This window comes from Paramisgurnus dabryanus, chromosome 13, assembly GCF_030506205.2.
Source record: "Paramisgurnus dabryanus chromosome 13, PD_genome_1.1, whole genome shotgun sequence".
Taxonomy (NCBI): Eukaryota; Metazoa; Chordata; class Actinopteri; order Cypriniformes; family Cobitidae; genus Paramisgurnus; species Paramisgurnus dabryanus.
In genome coordinates this window covers 32,075,122-32,094,325 of record NC_133349.1, presented here as the reverse complement: position 1 = coordinate 32,094,325, position 19,204 = coordinate 32,075,122, and the positions used below count along the sequence as shown (strand labels likewise).

The 19,204-nt window shown below is 36.3% G+C and overlaps 1 protein-coding gene across 1 annotated transcript; it reads right to left on the bottom strand.

The window, feature by feature from the left end:
• Positions 1 to 12,706: 12,706 nt before the first annotated feature.
• LOC141280051 (uncharacterized) lies at positions 12,707 to 18,635 on the bottom strand. Its single transcript, XM_073811733.1, has 3 exons — positions 18,496 to 18,635; positions 15,199 to 15,450; positions 12,707 to 13,310 (listed from the first exon to the last, which is right to left on the bottom strand). Exons 1-3 carry the CDS (start codon positions 18,623 to 18,625, stop codon positions 13,009 to 13,011), a joined length of 684 nt encoding a protein of 227 aa, XP_073667834.1. The 5' UTR covers positions 18,626 to 18,635; the 3' UTR covers positions 12,707 to 13,008.
• Positions 18,636 to 19,204: the final 569 nt, after the last annotated feature.

Sequence of the window (19,204 nt, the reverse complement as noted above, 5' to 3'; positions counted from 1 at the left end):
TTCATAATACTCTCTATTCGCTAACTGTCTATTAGCTTCTGTGACATATTGATCTCGGCCCCACACTACTACAGCTCCTCCTTTATCAGCTCTTTTTATTATAATGTTTTCATTAGCTGACAAGTCCTTTATTGCATCACTTTCTTCTTTTGTCAGATTGGATCTCATTGTACTGTTAGATGCAAAAAGTTGATCAACTTCATATGTAACCTTTTTGTAGAATGTATTTAGAGTCTGATTACATATATTTGGTGTAAAGGTAGACTTAGGTCTAAATGAAGTTCTTGTGTCATCTTGTTGCATATGACTTCGAGAGGCCGCTTGACTGGGAATAATATGATGCCAGACTTTCAATTGGAGATTACGATGAAACTTGAACAGATCAATTTTTGTTTGGAACTCTCTGGCTGTATTTTTGGGAGCAAATGTTAAACCTTTTGATAAAACAGAGATTTGACAGGCAGAAAGAGGGACATCTGAAATGTTAATTACTTGTTCATCTTCATCTTGCCTTTGCTTCTGGTGTACCGGCTGTAATTTATGGGTCCTTGATGACTTGCTTCTCCCTCTTCTTGTCTTTCGCTTCGTTGTCTCTGTGATATGTAGTTTCTTTGAGGTTTGGTGCCTAAAAAAGTGAGTGAGGAGGACTCTTCTATCTCAGAGTGGTCTTCATCACTACTGGGTAGTTGAAAGGAGACAGTCCTTCTCCGTTGTGACTGGGTTTTAAAACTTCGTTTGTGTTTCCACCAGTAGACTTTGTTGTCCTTATAATCTGATAAATCTCTGTTAAATTTCCTCAGTTTTTCTTGTTTGAGCTCTCTCTGTAATTTCTCTAAATCCACTTTTAATTCTTTTTCAAAAGGGATTTGTTGATTTTTGAAGTTGGTGGATATTTCTTTTTTCAAATTGGCAATTTCATTCTGAATTTGAGTTTTTTGTTTCTTAGCTTCTTGTATAAGGAGTAGCATGAGATCTAGAGAACATTTGTTTAATATTGCTTCCCATTTCTCTTTAAACTCTGAATCTTCAGCCCCAAATGATGGGAATTTTTTAATTCTCAAACCTCTTGGTATCATTTTCTCTCTCCAATAGTCTGACAAAGTTGTCATATGCAGCTGTAGTTTTAAGTCTTTTTCAGAAAGTTTTTTGACTTCAATAAACAGTTTTTTAGCATCTGTGGTTTGTACAGAGCTCTGATCAAACAGAGTATCTGAGATAATAATGCTCTCACCTTCTTCTTTGGAATAGGAGAAGTATCCAGTAGCCATTTTTAGGTGAAAGACAGATAGTCCCCAACGTAGATTCAACGGAGCTACTCCAGCCTAGAACAATCCCTTGATGTCCTTAATTCTTGATACAAAAAGCAGAAAAATGCTGGAAGTGCTTCTCGGGTGTAAAAAAGTGTGTAAATACCTCCGGTGCTCTTCAGTGGAGGGATCCACATATATTTTAAAATAGGGTCTGAGGCACTCAGGAGGATAAAGATTAAAAAGCCTTTATTAATACATGGCTAAGTAGAATAAAAACATGCCTACGCGTTTCAGCCAACAAGGCTTTCGTCAGGGCTTGAAGTGTTTGACAAACAGCTCACTTCCTAGTTAAGACCAGTAATCAATAACAGCTGTTAAGGTAACAGATAGGAAGTCACATGATTCAACAAATTGAACAGATAGGAAGTCACATGATTAAATGAATAGTGTCACAATAATTATTTATAATCATTAATCCATCCTAGTAAATTCAATGACTACAAAAAAAAAAAAAAAAAAAAAAAATTATAAATTCAAAAAAGATAACAACTACAAATATATATATATATATATATATATATATATATATACATACATATACACATACATATATATATATATATATATATATATATATATATATATATATACACATATATATACATACATACATACATACACATAAATACACATATACATATATATACATATATATATATACATACATACATATATATATATACACACATACATAAACATATATACATATATATACACATACATACAAATTCAAATAAAATTCTTGAAGTCTTGACTTCTGGTCATGAGTGACAGGGTTGGGGGGATGTGGTTGATTACCAAGTGCCAAAAAATACAGAGATGAACAGGAAAATGTCAAAATCATCAGGTGCTTAATTTAGAATGAAAAAAGAGGAGAAACAATCAAAACTTAAAGGTATGCAACCTTGTATGATTACTATGGTATTCATGCCATGAACAAAGTGCTAATGTTAATTGGAGGGTAACTTATAACTCTAAAGTTTGCTTGCTATAGACGGTTTCAGCCGTAAGAATATAAACAAACAGCTTTGTGGAACACAAATAACTTCCGGTAAACTCTGCTAAAATTCAATAACATCAAAGTCCTTTTAGAGTAGTTTGTTTCTAATAACAAGCAAAATAAATATCAAGTAGATTACCTTAGTTCATATTTCAAAGCGTATATAAAATGACACAGAGCTTACGTTGCTGTGTAACGTGTGTGCTTACAAACCATCTGCCAAACTCCTGCACAAAGTGGTGATTCATGATCGTCATCTCCCCTTGCCTCTAAGAAACCAAAACATTTGTTATTTTTGATGAGGTATTTTCTCCAGAGTTTATTTTAGCCCCTAGTCAGACCATTAAGCAAACAAAAACCAGAATAAAAGTTCTGACCAGACGCATAACCGCGATCTGTTGAGGTTGAAGGTCAGCCAGGTTTTAGTTTGTGTTTTCTGTTCTTAGTGCAATAGTGTAATGATTAGATTATCTTTATTGTGTTTTCACATTTGTGTGATAAAGGAGGAGTGCTAGAATATTTATTCAATATTAAATTTGTATATTATTCTACTATTTAAAGTGATACTTTGTAGTTTTTCAACCTTCATAATATATTTTTAAGACCCTTGTGATGGTACATCAACATAAAATAGGTTGAATGAAATGTCCACCATAGCCTGACGGGGTCTGTATCGCTTTTACTCGTACTTTTAAACTTGGGGTTTCGGGTAGTAACCCGAGCACAAAACAAAAAACTACAAAAATCTGCTTTACGGCATACGTCACTTCCTCAAATTCAGACGTGAGAGCACAACTATTTATTTTCCTGATGTTTTTGTCATGGCCGAAGCAGCAACTAAGAAAACGAAAGAAGGTTTTGTCGGAGGAGACCAGAAAGAGAAAAGGGGAGAGTGATGAGGATCAATTACATTGGGCCAGCGCTCGCTTGCTGGCATGAACTAAAGGAGGAGGAGGGGTTTCTGACCGATGCTGACTTCGCCCTCATGCTTTTATACGTAAGGGATAATGTAGAGGCAGCCGGTAGTTATTGGGAAATAAGCCCCGACAGTGTGATCAGGACCCGACGCGAAGCGGAGGGTCTTGTATCACCCTGAAGGGGCTTATTTCCCAATAACTACCGGCTGCCTCTACATTATCCTGCTTATTACACGGCTACTTGCCACATAAGAAAAAAAACTGGACATGAATATGAATTAAAACATTTTATTGGCATATTTGTTTTAAATTAACATTTTTATCCTTCCGCAAAACTTTGCACAGATGCATAAAATGATCGTAATACTTTATTAAGATCCTCTGCTTCATACTTGTCTGTCTCCATTTTTTTCTCTTTAACCAGTCTTTGAGAAGTTTTAATGCCCATTCTGTATTTTTTTGTGTGTTGGCTTCGTAGCTGTCATGCTCTATTTTGTTAAGTTCAGTCTCAGTAAGCTCTCTGTGTCTTGTCGTGGTTGTCGAGTGTTTGTCACAAGATGGTGCCAAACAGACAGTAATCTTTATTGATCTTTATTGGCGCGGAGCGATTTTACTCGTGCAAGTAGTCCGGCTATGCGTTATTATTTTGGAGCGGTTATTATTTGAAAAGAACGAACCTGCAAATGTCTCAACTGACCAATCAGAATCAAGCATTCCAGAGAGCCGTGTAATAATAGCAAGTAATGTTATATTGCTTGCATATATAAGTCCTGTCTGGCGCCTGAACACTTTTTTTACATGAATTTTACTGGCGGCTACTTAGGCCACTTGTGGCGCTGTGGTGGCGTCATGGACCAGGGACACGGGCAAGCTGGGTTTGATTACCCTTTAAGGCTATTTTTTTTTTATATATAAACTTTAACCAAGCGACCACCATTACAACTGGCTTGTAAACGTGAGCTACACGATCTTTTGGCATTTGAAAAAAATAAAAACCATGAAATTATATTATATGACACATGACCTGCTGGAAGGCACACTTTGTGACCTTAAGAGTTGTCTTCTTTTCCTTTGCGACAGTGCTGTGGCCCCTTTGCCTCTAGGGGAGCTAGACATGAAAAATACAAGAAAAAGTTTCATGGCGTGCCTTTAAGTCCAACTATTTACAAATTGTACAATTATAGTACAGGTTATTGGCAACATGCCACTCATTATAACAATCACGGCTTGGCAAAAAGGCACATCACATAAAGAACACTTAGTCTTTGCATGGCAGTGCCTGCACCTCGGACGACCTGTAGTGCTGTCTCCACTGCTATGCACAGGCTTGTTAAGTGCTCTGTTTGGAGTGGGCGATGGAGCGGGTATGTCAGCAGTTGCTTCCAGCTCCTCAATGAGTTTCACCCTGAATGCCTTCTGTTGCATTGGTACCTCCCCTTTACCTTTTTTGATATGCTTGTATATCAGGAAGGCATTCACAATGGCAATGTCGAAGAAGTGATAAAAAATTTCTTCTGGGTTTTGTGGATCACTTTATAATATCTGATTGGCGCAACAGAATGGGTAATTCCACCCATGCACTTGTATGGGCAGATAAAACAACACTGAGCCACATATTTTATTTATTTCAAAAACCATAATAGATTGTTATCATAAAATACATACCAGTTGTATTCCTTCACTGCTGGTTTAACACAGTTGTCCTTTAACACCCAGTGCCCATCTGCATCTATGACTCTATGATGACCATTGTCTCCTGCATGGGCTGTGTGGAGTGTTGAATTGTGTCATGCCACTGATTAAAGAGAAGGGGGTCCTTTCCTATCCATCAGATGGTGCCACAGGGAGATTTAGAGTCCAGACTATTTGTTTAGGATTTTGGAAAGCTATTTTGATTTGTCCATATGGTTCCCCATGCCCAGATCCTTTTTTGAAGGAGGTCACAGAAAAGGAAGAGACTTTGTCTCTTGTATCTAGTGCCAAGAAACTGTGTGTCAACAAACTCCATGACAGACTCATAACTGAGCCCCTTGCCACTGTTTCTTGCAGCTTTCCCTCATACACAAAAAAGTCCCGTATAGGCATTGTGGAGTCTGCCAGAACAAAAAGTTTATACCCCAAGCGAACAGGCTTATTTTTCATGTATTGTTTTAACCAAATATGTGCTTTAGAGGCAACCATCCCCTCATTACTATTTCGATCCAGCCAAGCTCAGTGGCCTTCATTGCCACAGTTCTTTTGAGCTCAGCAGTCTTCATTACCACTTTTCTACTGATCTCCCTGGCATCGTCCTGTGGTTTACTTTCTCCCTGGCAATGTCCTGTGATCTACTTGCTCCCTGGCATTGTCCTGAGGTTTGCTCTCTCTCTCCCAATGACCATCCTGTTGTTTTGTTTATTAATAAATACTCCCATTCTGCAAATGGACTCCTGTCTTTGACTGTTCATTTCTGGCAGACGAACTCACCACACATGGATCCACCGGATGCAGAGTCTGTGCACTCGGCCAGGGGCATTGCTAGACAAAAACTCTACTGGGGCACAGGCCCCCCATTTTTTTGCTGACTTTTTTTGAAAGCCTGCTGTGTGCAAGAAGTGTGCAACACTTCTATATGTCCTTTTCCTAACCCACTATTCTACAGTGCAACAGGTACTGGGAAAGATAAATATGTATTTTAAAATATTTAAGTATCATCTTCATCATACCTAAATGGCATAAAATGTTAGGAAATAATGACAGCAGAGAAATATTTTCTTCATTATAAAATGATAACAATTATTCGTAACTTATTTTTACAATAATATTTTACAATATTTTCAGAAACCAGTCATTTTATGACTGCTATCCTAAAATAATCTCAGTCATAGTTACTGCTAACTGTTTATGTAGTGTCCTAGAGTTGAATATTAGTAAACTAATATTAATTTCTAAATATTATTAGTAAACTACATATTCATTTCATATCTGAAAATACAGAACAGTATAACACATACATGTGTTGATGTTCTCAGGAACAATGCAATTTTGTAGACTTGACAAGAGGTTTTCCTGAGATTTTTCCTCTAATGTTTGAGACCTGACTGGGTGAGGATGTAAGTTAGCTTCTTCCACCCTGAGGCTATTTTGGGGATTTTAGCCTGGATTTGGCCTACCCCATTTCAAAAGCTTCCCATACCCACATGCAGAGGTTTACATACAAAAGTTTGGTATCATTTTACAGGACCCCTTTGAAATTACATAAAACACTGTTGAAAGTGCTAAACATGGTTGTATGTGTTGTCAGTCCTCTAATAAACACAAAAATAAATAGGCGCTTTTTTATGTTTTTTTTCTAAAGTTTTTATTTGAAAGTGTATAACTCTTTGATTCCAGCAATTGTCAGCTTATAGAGGAAAAATGAAATTTTCTCTATCATAATCTATGCAAAAGTTATTTTACTCCAACTGAAGGAAGGAATAATACCCTTTTTGTATACAATTTCTGCCTAAAAACATTTGAAGTGTCCCCATAACCACATACAGTGGAATAAATGCAATATCTTTATATCATTTTTTTTTTTTTAAAAACCTTTGAAATTACATAAAAAGCTGCTGTTTGTGACAAATATTGTTATTAGGGGTCAAGCCCAGAATGGGCGAGACCCCTATTGGGATTGTTAGTTTTCTTCTTCTTATTATTATTATTATTATTAGGGGTCAAGCCCAGAATGGGCGAGACCCCTATTGGGATTGTTAGTTTTCTTATTATTATTATTATTATTATTATTATCTATTATTCTTCTTCTTCCGCCATTGCGTCTATGGCAGCCCATAGAACCGTACGTAGGAAAGTTATGAAATTTGGCACACTCATAGAGGACATTCCAAATAGTCACCACACCAAATTTGGAGTGTCTATGTCAAACCCAATAGCGCCACCAACAGTCCAAATTTTCACTTACATTTTTGGTTATAACTGCTGACCCGTACGTCATAGAAACGCAATTCTTGTTTCTTCTGATTCCTTGGCTCATGCCGATTCGATTGCACCATATGACGTCATTTCCGTTATGCTAATTATTTCGATATTTTGAATTGTTTGTAAAACCTACTTTTTCGAACTCGTCCTAGAGCTTTTGTCCAATTTGCGTAAAAAATGGGTCTGTAGCATCTAGAGACACTCATGGCAAAATGTTATGGAATTCGTGTCGATTCGCCAATCCGTTTCCGTATACCGCGTCAACGAATTTTACGTAGAGTGCGTAAAAACGGATTTGAGGCTGTATCTTCGCCAAAGTTAAACGTATTCACACGACACTTGGTAGTTTTGATGGTAGTCATGACCTGAGGGTTCGTGCCCAGTTTCATCACAGCGCCACCTAGTGTTCACGAGATTTGAAAAATGGCTATTTTTGCTTATGACTACTGCAAACTTGAGTCTAAAATTATACAAGTGCTATTGTTAGATTCCTTGAGGCATGCCGAGTCAAACGATACCAAATGGTTTTCAGTCGGCCATTTTGGGGGTCGGCCATTTTGATTTTTAACTTTTTTTGTCGGAAAGTTATGAAATTTGGCACACTCAAAGAGGACATTCCAAATAGTCCCCACACCAAATTTCGAGTGTCTTTGTCAAACCCTATAGCGCCACCAACAGTCCAAATTTTCACTTGCATTTTTGGTTATAACTGCTGACCCATACGTCATAGAAACGCAATTCTTGTTTCATCTGATTCCTTGGCTCATGCCAATTCGATTGCACCATATGACGTCATTTCCGTTATGCTAATTATTTTGATATTTTGAATTGTTTGTAAAACCTACTTTTTCGAACTCGTCCTAGAGCTTTTGTCCAATTTGCGTAAAGAATGGGTGTTTAGCATCTAGAGACACTCATGGCAAAAAGTTATGGAATTCGTGTCTATTCGCCGATCCGTTTCCGTACACCGCGTCAATGAATTTTACGCAATGTGGGAACAAACGGATTTGAGGCTGTATCTTCGCCAAAGTTAAACATATTTACACGAGATTTGGTAGTTTTGATGGCAGTTATGACCTGAGGGTGCGTGCACAGTTTCGGTACAGCGCCACCTAGTGTGAGCATGCTGATGAGCATGCCGAAATGGATTTACAGCTATATCTTCGCAAAAGTTTTGCACATTGGCACTGTTTCAGTGGTTCAGGGGTTAGTGTAGGTTGTCTACAAATCGGAAGGTTGGTGGTTCAAACCCCAGCTCCACCTGACCAAGTGTCAAGATGTCCATGAGCAAGACACCTATCCCCAACTGTTATATGTCATAACAGTCATTATTAAAAAGTGATTTTTTTTTGCTTATAACTACTGCAAAATTGAGTCTAAATTCATGAAAATGCAATTGTTAGATTCCTTGAGGCATGCCGAGTCAAACGATATCAAAACGTTTTCTGTCTGCCATTTTCAATAACAAAGCATACCAACTTTTTCAAAACTCCTCCTACGGCGTTTGTTTGATTGGCTTGGATTTGGTACACACAATTTAGACTCTAGACAAAAAGTTATTGTCAGTTGTTGTATAGCACATCAACAAATATGATGGCGAGCACGAAAATGGATTTGAGGCTATATGTTCGCAAAGGTTTTGCACATTGATGTGTGTATTGGCAGTGGTTCAGTGGTTAGTGTAGGTTGTCTACAAATCGGAAGGTTGGTGGTTCGAACCCCAGCTCCACCTGACCAAGTGTTGGGGTGTCCATGAGTGAGACATCTAACCCCAAATGCTCCCGATGAGCTGGATGGCTCTTGTGTGGCTGACACTGTATGAATGGGTGAATGTTTCACAACTTGTAAATGTCATGAACTGAGGGTATATGGAATGTTTTGTTACAGAACCACCTAGTTCATCAGTGACATTTTTTGAAAGCCCTTGTAAACTTTTCAGTGCCCCCTACTGGTTAAGAGTTTTGAGGCTTTATCTCCAGATCACTTTATCGTATGTACACCAAATTTGTATTTGTCATCACAATCATGTCCTGAGGCACCATATTGTTTCGGTGCAGTGCCCCCAGTGGTCAAGTCATTTGAGGCTATATTTCAACATTGCTTAATCATATGTATATCAAATTTTGTGGGTGTCATCACAATCATAACCTGAGGCACCATCTATTGTTTTGGTGCAGTGCCCCCAGTGGTCAAGTGATTTGAGGCTATATCTCAACATTGCTTAATTGTATGTATATCAAATTTGGTGGATGTCATAACAATCATGACCTGAGGCACCATCTATTGTTTCGGTGCAGTGCCCCCTAGTGGTCAAGTCATTTGAGGCTATATCTCCACATTGCTTAATCATACGTACACCAAATTTGGTGGGTGTCATCACAAAGATGACCTGAGACAAAACCCATTGTTTCTGCACAGCACTCAAGATTTGAAAAATGGCTATTTTTGCCTTAATCTACTGAAAACTTTTTAAATCTTAAATCATGACGGTCATTAACCGCGTCAACAAATTTTACGTAGAGTACGAACAAATGGATTTGAGGCTGTATCTTTGCCAAAGTTAAACATATTCACACGACACTTGGTAGTTTTAATGGCAGTCATGACCTGAGTGTGTGTGCACAGTTTCCTCACAGTGTCACCTAGTGTTCACAAGATTTGAAAAATGGCTATTTTTGCTTACAACTAATGCAAACTTGAGTTTAAAATTATGAAAGTGCTATTGTTAGATTCCGTGAGGCATGCTGAGTCAAACGATATCAAAAGGTTTTTGGTCAGGTATTTTGAATTACAAAGAATACAAACTTTTTCGAACTCCTCCTACAGTGGTTGTTTGATTGGCTTGAATTTTGATACAAACCATCTAAACAAAAAATTATGAAAAGGTTTTTGATAGACCAATCAGTTATCGTACAGTGATTCAATGAATATCATGGTGACCATGACGAAATGGATTTGAGGCTATATCTTTGCAAAACTTTTGTGTATGGATGTACACAAACAGTAAAAGTAAGTTAAAGCGCTATATAAATGTAAGGAATTATTATTAATTATTAATTATTAATAAGTATTGGCAGTGGTTCAGTGGTTAGTGTAGGTTGTCCACGAACGAAAGGTTGGTGGTTCAATTCCCTGTTCCACTTGACCAAGTGTGGAGAGTGTAGTTTATGAGCAAATATGAGACTTGGTATATGTCATAACAGTAATGAACTAATGGTGCATGTAATGTTTTGTCACAGGGCCACGTAGTGGTCACGAGATTTGAATATTTGTTATTTTTGCTTATAACCACTGCAAAATTGAGTCTTTTTAGATTCCTTGAGGTAAGCCGAGTCAAACAATACCAAACAGTTTTTGGTCGGTCATTTTGGGTGTCGGCCATTTAGAGTTTGCTCATTAAGTTCAGTATGTCACAAATGCAATTGTGTATCACAACAAAACTTGGTATGGTTTCTCAGCAACATGTTCTGAAAGCCATTGTAAAACTTTTCAGTGCCCCCTAGTGGTGAAATAATTTGAGGCTTTATCTCAGGATCACTTTATTGTATTTACATCAAATTTGGAGGGTGTCATCACAAGCATAACCTGAGGCAAATCCGTAGTTTCCAGACAGCGCCAGCTAGTGGTCTCAAGATTTCAAAATGTCTATTTTTACCTAAAAACTACAATTGATTATCTTTACAAATCTTCAGTGTTGGGGAGTATCTAAGCACAAGAAGTGATGCTACTAACTTAACTACATTTTTCTGTACTTTACGGTAGTTCACTTACTTTTAAAATAGTGTAGCTTTAACAGTAATTAAATACTTTTTCCAGTGGTGTAATGTGAACACGCTACATTGTGTTGTGCCTCCTCTGCAATGCATTTAGCTGTGCAGTGCAATGACTGAGCACAGCAGTGTGTTCTTGTCTTCTTTAATCACAAACTCAAATTGTTTATTACTGCCATCTATTGTTATATCATGCATCTTTGTGGACATTGCCCAATGATTTCATACATAACGTGTGGGAGTACACTGACCCACACTCATATTATAATGTCTGTGGTGGACTGAGGAATGATGGCAAAATCTGAAAATGTAGAGATTAATTGCCAATGAACATATTTTTCCAAGATATACACTGACATACATGGATTTTTTAATTTAAATTGACAAAACCTGTAATTTACAATTACAACTTTAAAGCTGTGTAGACTGTAAATGTAACTGTATAGTGGATAAAGTTTTGTGTATTGACATAAAACTTTTACCATGTAATAATTGTTTATTATACTATTTGACTGTATGCCTTTAATATTAAATGTGAGTATCCTTTAGCACCTTGTTTCTGTTTCTCTGTGGATATCAAAACGTGATGTTATTACTGATTATTCTACGGTGTTCATTTAAAATTTATATTAATTAAAAAATTATGAATAAAAGAAAGCAAGATCACTAGGTAACACTTTATTTTGATGGTCCCCCTATAGATAGTCTGTTGGCTATCAGTTACTTTTCAACTAACTATCTAGTTACTCTCATCAGTATAGTATCTGTAGATGGTCTATTACATGTTTCTGTAACAATCATTAAACTGTCTGTAACATGTAAACGGCTAATAAACATTTTGTCAGGAAACTGTTAGTAATGTGCTGTCAATTAAAGATGAACATGTTCAACAGCATATTAGCAGACACGCAACAAATCTTCAGTAACTTTTCAGTAATTCAAGTACAGCAAAGAGAATTTTTGTCAATATTCAGTTAATATTCAATGTATCAACAGACTTTCAGTAAGCATTCAGTTGACTATAAGTAGCAATTCAACATTTTTCAAATAAACTTTTAAGTATACTAACCAATGTATCAACAGACTTTCAGTAAGCATTCAGTTGACTATAAGTAGCAACTCATCATTATTTTAAATTAACTTTAGGCATACTAACCAATGTATCAACAGACTTTCAGTAAGCATTCAGTTGACTATAAGTAGCAACTCATCATTATTTTAAATTAACTTTAGGCATACTAACCAATGTATCAACAGACTTTCAGTAAGCATTCAGTTGATTATAAGTAGCAACTCATCATTATTTTAAATTAACTTTAGGCATACTAACCAATGTATCAACAGACTTTCAGTAAGCATTCAGTTGACTATAAGTAGCAAATCATCATATTTTAAATTATCTTTAGGCATATCAGGCTGCTAAAACTCCATCTTTTGCAAGTATTTTCAGAAATGCGTTACTTACTGTTTGTTACATATAAATTAACTTTCAGTAGAGAGTCATTTTACTTGGAGGTAAATTTATCTTTTCATCTCTTGCCACATTAGGCCCATCAAAATGAAGTGAAAATCTTAGGGATGCTGTTGAATGACTCTTACATCAGACAACATGGCTACTAGTCAGGGGATTTTCAGCAGACTGTCAATAGACAGTAAACATCATCACTACTAAATATCTGTTATTAGACAAGAAAAATAACAGCAAAACAGAACAAGTACATAGATGCTGAACGAGGAAAATATGCAGACTCATTTGTTTGTCCAATCAACTCCTTTTAATGACCTTGTCAAAAAGGATAACATCCAATGAAATGGTGATGTGTACATTTTTAAATCAAAAGATATGAGAATACTCATGTGGACTCATGAAAAAACAGGTTAGAGAGAGGATCAAACATGGAAACAAAAAGGTCTGCCTAGAATGACAAAAAGGGTTTGTAAGAATATGTTCCCTTCAGTTCAAACAATGTTATTAATACTAACTGTTAATGATATCTACTTTTTAAACATACTTATAGTAAACAGCGAACATAGCTAAGAAGCTTTTTAACAGATCACTTATTTAGACAAAAAGGCAAAAGTGAACCTTTCGCTTTCATTGATAGGACCTTTCTTAGAACATCTCCTATAATGTGTTCTTTGCACTTTTGTGCAAACTCCGCTAGTTTTCCTGGAGTAAAGGTGATGCTGTTAAATTGTGCTCTGTCAGCAAAATACAGTTCTGCGATGGGAGCGAGCTGGGCAACTGCATTCCGAGACACACCTTCTTTTCGGAATGCTTTTGTCATGGTTGCTCCACGTTTTGTCAGCTTCAAAAGCCTTTTATAACGCCTTATGACATCACGAACATTGTTGGCTGAAAAACAGACAACACAAACAAATTAATTAACTCACTGACAGAGATACCTCTTCCCAAATCAATTTATTTTAAATAATATGGGGCCACATGTTTCTTTTGTTGTATTAGACTGTTAAGCGTCGCCGCCCCGAATACGGGACACCTAAGTTTGCATTAATATTGTTGATGTAAATTTTAATCTATCACTACAAACTATATATCGTTGGAAAGGTTGATTCATTTATGAAGAGAGTGTGCCTCAAAACATTTATTTTCTGCTAAATGTCACTGTCCCACCAGCAGGACGACTACATTTACTTCAATGTTTGCATATGAATTCTTATCTAATCATGACAAACTGTATATTGTTTGAAAGCTCCAAGAGTGTAGATTTAACTCAATAAATTAAAAGGTTAAAAAGCCAAGTGATTTTTTTAAATGTTGAAAAGAGTAGTCAACAACATTAAACCCGCCTTCAAATATAACTGATAAGGATATTTTTCTTAATATTGTTTGGCTTGTTATTTGGTTTATTATTTTAAAAACTATCTTATCCAACTAGATTAAAGACTAAGGGTTTTCTTTTACTCTTCCCTTAGAAGAATGATAAATTACTAATAATATTGGTAACATTTTAACTACTACGTACTTACGACAAAACAATTAATAGTCTTGTAAAAAGTAATTTTGTGTTTATGTTGCATTGTAAAACATTTCTGGTGAACAGAGTCAGTAGTCAACAGTATAATTACAAATATATATTACAAATGTACATGCAGGTATTTTTTAATGTAAGTACAATGTAAAAACGTGTATGAGCATGTGTGTGTTTGAATTTGCATGTTTGGTGTGTCCACATATTGCTAAGGTTCAACTATTTACAATTGCTGTAATTCAGGGGTGTCCAAAGTCGGTCCTGGAGGGCAGGTGTCCTCCTGCAGAGTTTAGCTAAAACTTCCCTCAACACACCTGCCTCAAAGCATCTAGTCTGCCTAGTAAGACCTTGATTATCTGGATCAGGTGTGTTTGATTAGGGTTGGAATAAAACTCTGCAGAGACACCGGCCCTCCAGGAGCAGGATTGGACATCCCTGCTGTAATTGATTAATGATTAAGTGATAAAGCCTCATTAAGTAAATGGAATTTGCTGCTGATGTGACCTGCTTCTCAAATTACTGTGAGGATCACTTTTGCTGCATGCCCCCAAGGGTATAGGTGGTTTCATCGGATGCATGTGCGGTGACGCGATATGCGTCTGGTCTGAACTTTACTTCCAGTTTCAGTTTTTTAATTGTCTGACTACTAGCTAAACTGAACTCTTGAAAAAATACCTTGTCGAAAATAACAAAAAGTTTTGGGTTCCTAGGTAATCTACGTGTTGTTTATTTTGCTTTTATATAAATAAACAACATTTAAATTACTTTGTTGTTATTTATTTTTGTTAGCCATTTAAAAAAAAGAAAAGATTTTTGTGTAAGGTATAAGCCAAATATACATATTTTTTCTGTCAGTATAAGTCAAGTATACTTAAATATCATTAAAACAGTCTACAAAAAGTAGACTGAAATTTAACTGTCTAATTTTAAGTTTTCTAAGTTTAAAAGAACTATATTAATACTCAGTGGCAGCGATAACTTTTTCGAGGGCACACGATGCGAAGCTGGTAACAACATATATTTAGCCCGTCGTGTGTGTCTCGTCATTTCAAAATATGTGTTTGCACATAAGTTCACATGACACAACATCTACATATTTTGACATGACAAGCCACACACAAAACACTCCGAACAGATTTTGAATTCGTGCCCCTCAGAAGAGAAGTCACCAGCCGCCACTGCTAAAACTTGAATAAACTTCTTTTTCGTAAGAGATAAAACAACAATCAATAAAATGACAACTGCGTTTACCTCGTTTTATCTTGTCATGTTTATCTTTTTTCCCCTTTTTCTTGTTCTTCTTGTGTTTCCTGCTCTCTGCTTTCTTCTTGCTTTTCTTTGTTTTTCTTCTCTGATGAGTCTCTGAACTTGAACTTGAAAAGGATTCATCACATGATTCTTCTGTGACTGATGACTCAACATCAGTTGATGTGTTCGCATCACTAGATAGGTCAACAGCACCAGTTTCTTCATGTGCCACTGATGTACCAGGAATTGGATCAACTGAATGAAGAAATAAAACAAATATAGAATCAAAATCAATAAAAATACAATACAGCTTTGATCTCCTTATATTATCATTGTATGATACGTTATGATATGATATATAGTTCAAAATACACTCTAACACTGTGTCCTAATTACACAGGATGCTATAACTCCAGTTAGCATGTTTTTTCACCGCCCATGTTAACAAGTTAGAGCATGCACACCGCACGCATGAGCAGCATGGCCTTTCCGTCAGCTCAATTTTTTCCTGCGCTGCTCATGCTCAAAGTGCATTGTTTATGGTTTAAATGCTCGTGGATTGACATAAAAAAGTGTCACTTTACCATAATTCATGAATGTGATGCCAAGTGTGTTTTAAACAGTCATGACTTTGAGCAATTTAACAGAAAGCAATGAAATATTTAAAAACACACTGTTGCCAGAACACTGCACTGTTATTCACCCTTTGCTAAGCACTAAATGAACCCTCATCTAGCTTAATAATCTTCAGAGAAACAGACACATCTGTAAATATTGTGCCTAAACTGTTGAAGGGAAACACGTGCTGTCAATCACTGAGTAAAATCTTTTCTTTTATCGTAAACTTCAGAGAAACAGATTTAAAAATGTGCCATGGAATTTTTATGTCTATAATTGTGTATCTGTCATAACACGGACCAGAACAGCATGAAAACAATATGGATTAAACAAATCATAAATTACACTGAGAGTCAAGAAGCGTATTGAAAAGGTTTTGCTCAGAAATGCATGTAAAATAAAGTAATGTGAACTTGAGATTTTTATACTGTTATTAAACTGCACAGTATGCGCTGCAAACATAGCCAGTGTGAAAGCACAATGGGCATGCGCGGCAAAAGCTCCCCTCACACCCTGCTCACGCTTGCGGGATGAAACCGGCGGAAGCGAGCGACAAGCGGTTTGTCTATGACGCTAATGCGAGACACAGCTAAATAAATTAAAAACCTCAGCCAAACAGAATGACGTGTAGGAGGGTTTTCTCTGCAAGTACTGCACTGGCAACAAAATGTATAAGTACATAATTAAATTCATAAATATTACACCTTAGAAATATAATAACAAATACATACTGAGTTTTTGATATACTCTTTAGCATGAAATACACTTTTTTGTTCAAACTGAGTTTCTTTAAACCACATTCCTGAGCCCCTCAACACTGCACATTTTACATGTCTTCTTTATCAAACACAATTGATTATTTATTTCTCCGCCAACGTTTTTATAGAAATTGCCAGCCAGCATAATACCTTCCAGCATTTTTTTTATTCAAATATATAAACATACAATATTCAAAAAAAAAATTATAATAATAATAAAAAAAATTATATATATATATATCCTATCTTCATTTATTCTCATTTTATCAGCTCTCCATTATGGGTAGTATCTTACCAAATGATATACCAAATTTTGAGCAAGCTGAGATAATTGCATTTTGTAAAGGACTTTTGTTAGAGATCAGATTTAGAACAATGATCAAAACATACACAGAGTTTTAACTGTTTTCTGGAGAAGTGGATGCTTCAGTGTTTTATAAGTTATGTAAGAGTGCCACCTGGTGGATAGTAGCGGATATATGGATTGCAGTAAAAACTCGTCATTAGCAGGGGAGCGTTTTCTCTTCATTGACAAGTTAACACAGTGTTTCCCACAGATCTGAAATTTACTTGTGGTCATAGCCGGTGAAAAGGGCAATGTTTCCTAGTAATGTGTGACACAACACAATACTTTGATTTATTGAACATTTATATTAATTTCACATTATAGTTCCTTAATCCAACCATCCCAAATGTTCTTTGCCATAAACAAAGCTGACACTGTTTGTCAAAGCACCACAAAAACAATTTACTGTTTTTCCACTGCATTAAGATGACCCCCTTTTATTAAACTCTATTGAATACAATAATATGTAATAATATGTGCAGGTCTATAGATTATAAGTGTGACTGGTGTTATGATGGTTGTAATTTTTATTAGATAGAAAAAGAGGCACTTTTACTGCTTCTGCTCTATTTCTTTCTTGCAGATTAAAAAAGCTTAATCTACTCATTATTTCAGATTCAAAAGTCTACTTGCTGTCCTGGTGACAGGTGGCTTTACATTAACTTACAGCTTGGCATTTTTTGGCTCTTCAGTCAGCTTGAGCTTTGATCGTTCAGTGCAATAGGCTTGATATTAGAATTTCTTTTTTGCTACCATCTCTGTGCAAACTTTTTAGATTTTTAGAAAAGTATTAATAATAATATTTTTAAAAAATGGGAGAAAGAAAATGCAGGGCGTGGTCGTGACTTCCTAAACAAGCCGGTTGTTATCGGCATAGAAACCGGAGGTGCACTGAAACTGCACATGAGCTTTAGCACGGTAGCGCTCACGGTCATTCTTCGATCGACTCGTGTTTTACACAAAATATTCATCAGACTTGTGGGACCCGAAAAAAACTAAACTAGGACCGACCCAGTCCCGAGTGACTATTTAAAATATAAACCCGGAACCGTATAGGTCTCGCGTCCTCTGTGACCTCTAATGGTAAAACTCTGCTCAAGTTCAGAAACATGGAAGGATACAATCATGTGAGACAGATCTTGCTTTGCATCGCAGCCAATTCATTGAGAAACAGAGAGCACGCGAACGCACACCAAACTCATCGGGAGAGACTCGACGTGCTTGCTTACAAAATGTCATTATTAAAGAGTGTCATTATCACAGAGGAACAAAAAAGACTAAATTTGATGCCAGTTACTTGGGCGCTTGTTAATATACCTGGGCGGCCCGCCCAAGTAAAGTCATTGTGTGGGAAACACTGTTATAGGTCAATGGTGGGGGTTTTACTCGTCAATTGGGGGAAATAAGGACATCAGCTCATTAGTAGAGACTCTACTACCTGAAATCAGTTTGTCAGACAAAGAAGATATACAAAATTATCAGTGCTGGGGGCTCCAGGAACGAGGTAGAGAACCACTAATCTAATAAATACAATGTATATACTAATATTTTATTTATACAGTGGGTACAGTATGTTACCTTTCTGTGCTGAAAGCTCCACTACTTGTTGCCGAAGCTCGGTGTTCAAGGCTTCCAACTCATTCACCTTTTCTTGTAATACGTCTACTCTGTTCTGCCACATCAACATTTCTTGCTTTATTGGCTTCATTGTTTTCGCTGGAGCTAAGAGAACAACAAAAACACATTGACAGCTATATTTCACTGTTGTATACAGTACAAACCCTTTTATATAGAGTTATATACAGAGTCAACACTATTGTATACAGAAATAACAGAATATGTAAATGTATATAAGGGGATAGCAGACTCCCTAAGGCCACAAATAAACTACAGAAACCAGTGTGGTACGAAAACTGCTTTTAGCTAAATGATTACTAGTTGTCAAATGGCTTACCTTCACATTCACCTTCTACACTTTCCAAGTTGCGTTTTTTGCGGGTGTTGTAATGTGACATCTAAGAATCAAAAAATTATTAAATTAATATGCTGTATCAAGTCACATACAATAGCATGTATCCAATCAATGAGCAGATGTATAAAAAGTCTTAATGGTAAGACTGGCTTTTAAGAACTTATCTTTATGAACCAGTTAGATAAGTTGTATCATTCTTACACTTTTATCTTAAATTTGTCCAATGTTTGGTAATGGTAACGCTTTAATTATAGCCTGAAATGTTGTAATTAAATAGAATTCACAGCACACATGTTTGTAACAGAGTACCTCGTA

Coding starts and splice junctions, on each gene's coding strand:
- LOC141280051 (XM_073811733.1), bottom strand. CDS start 18,625: ATGAAGCCAATAAAGCAAGAAATGTTGATGTGGCAGAACAGAGTAGAC. Junction 15,451..18,495: donor GGAGCTTTCAGCACAGAAAG/GTAACATACTGT, acceptor TTCTTCATTCAG/TTGATCCAATTCCTGGTACA. Junction 13,311..15,198: donor ACATGACAAGATAAAACGAG/GTAAACGCAGTT, acceptor TCTGTTTTTCAG/CCAACAATGTTCGTGATGTC.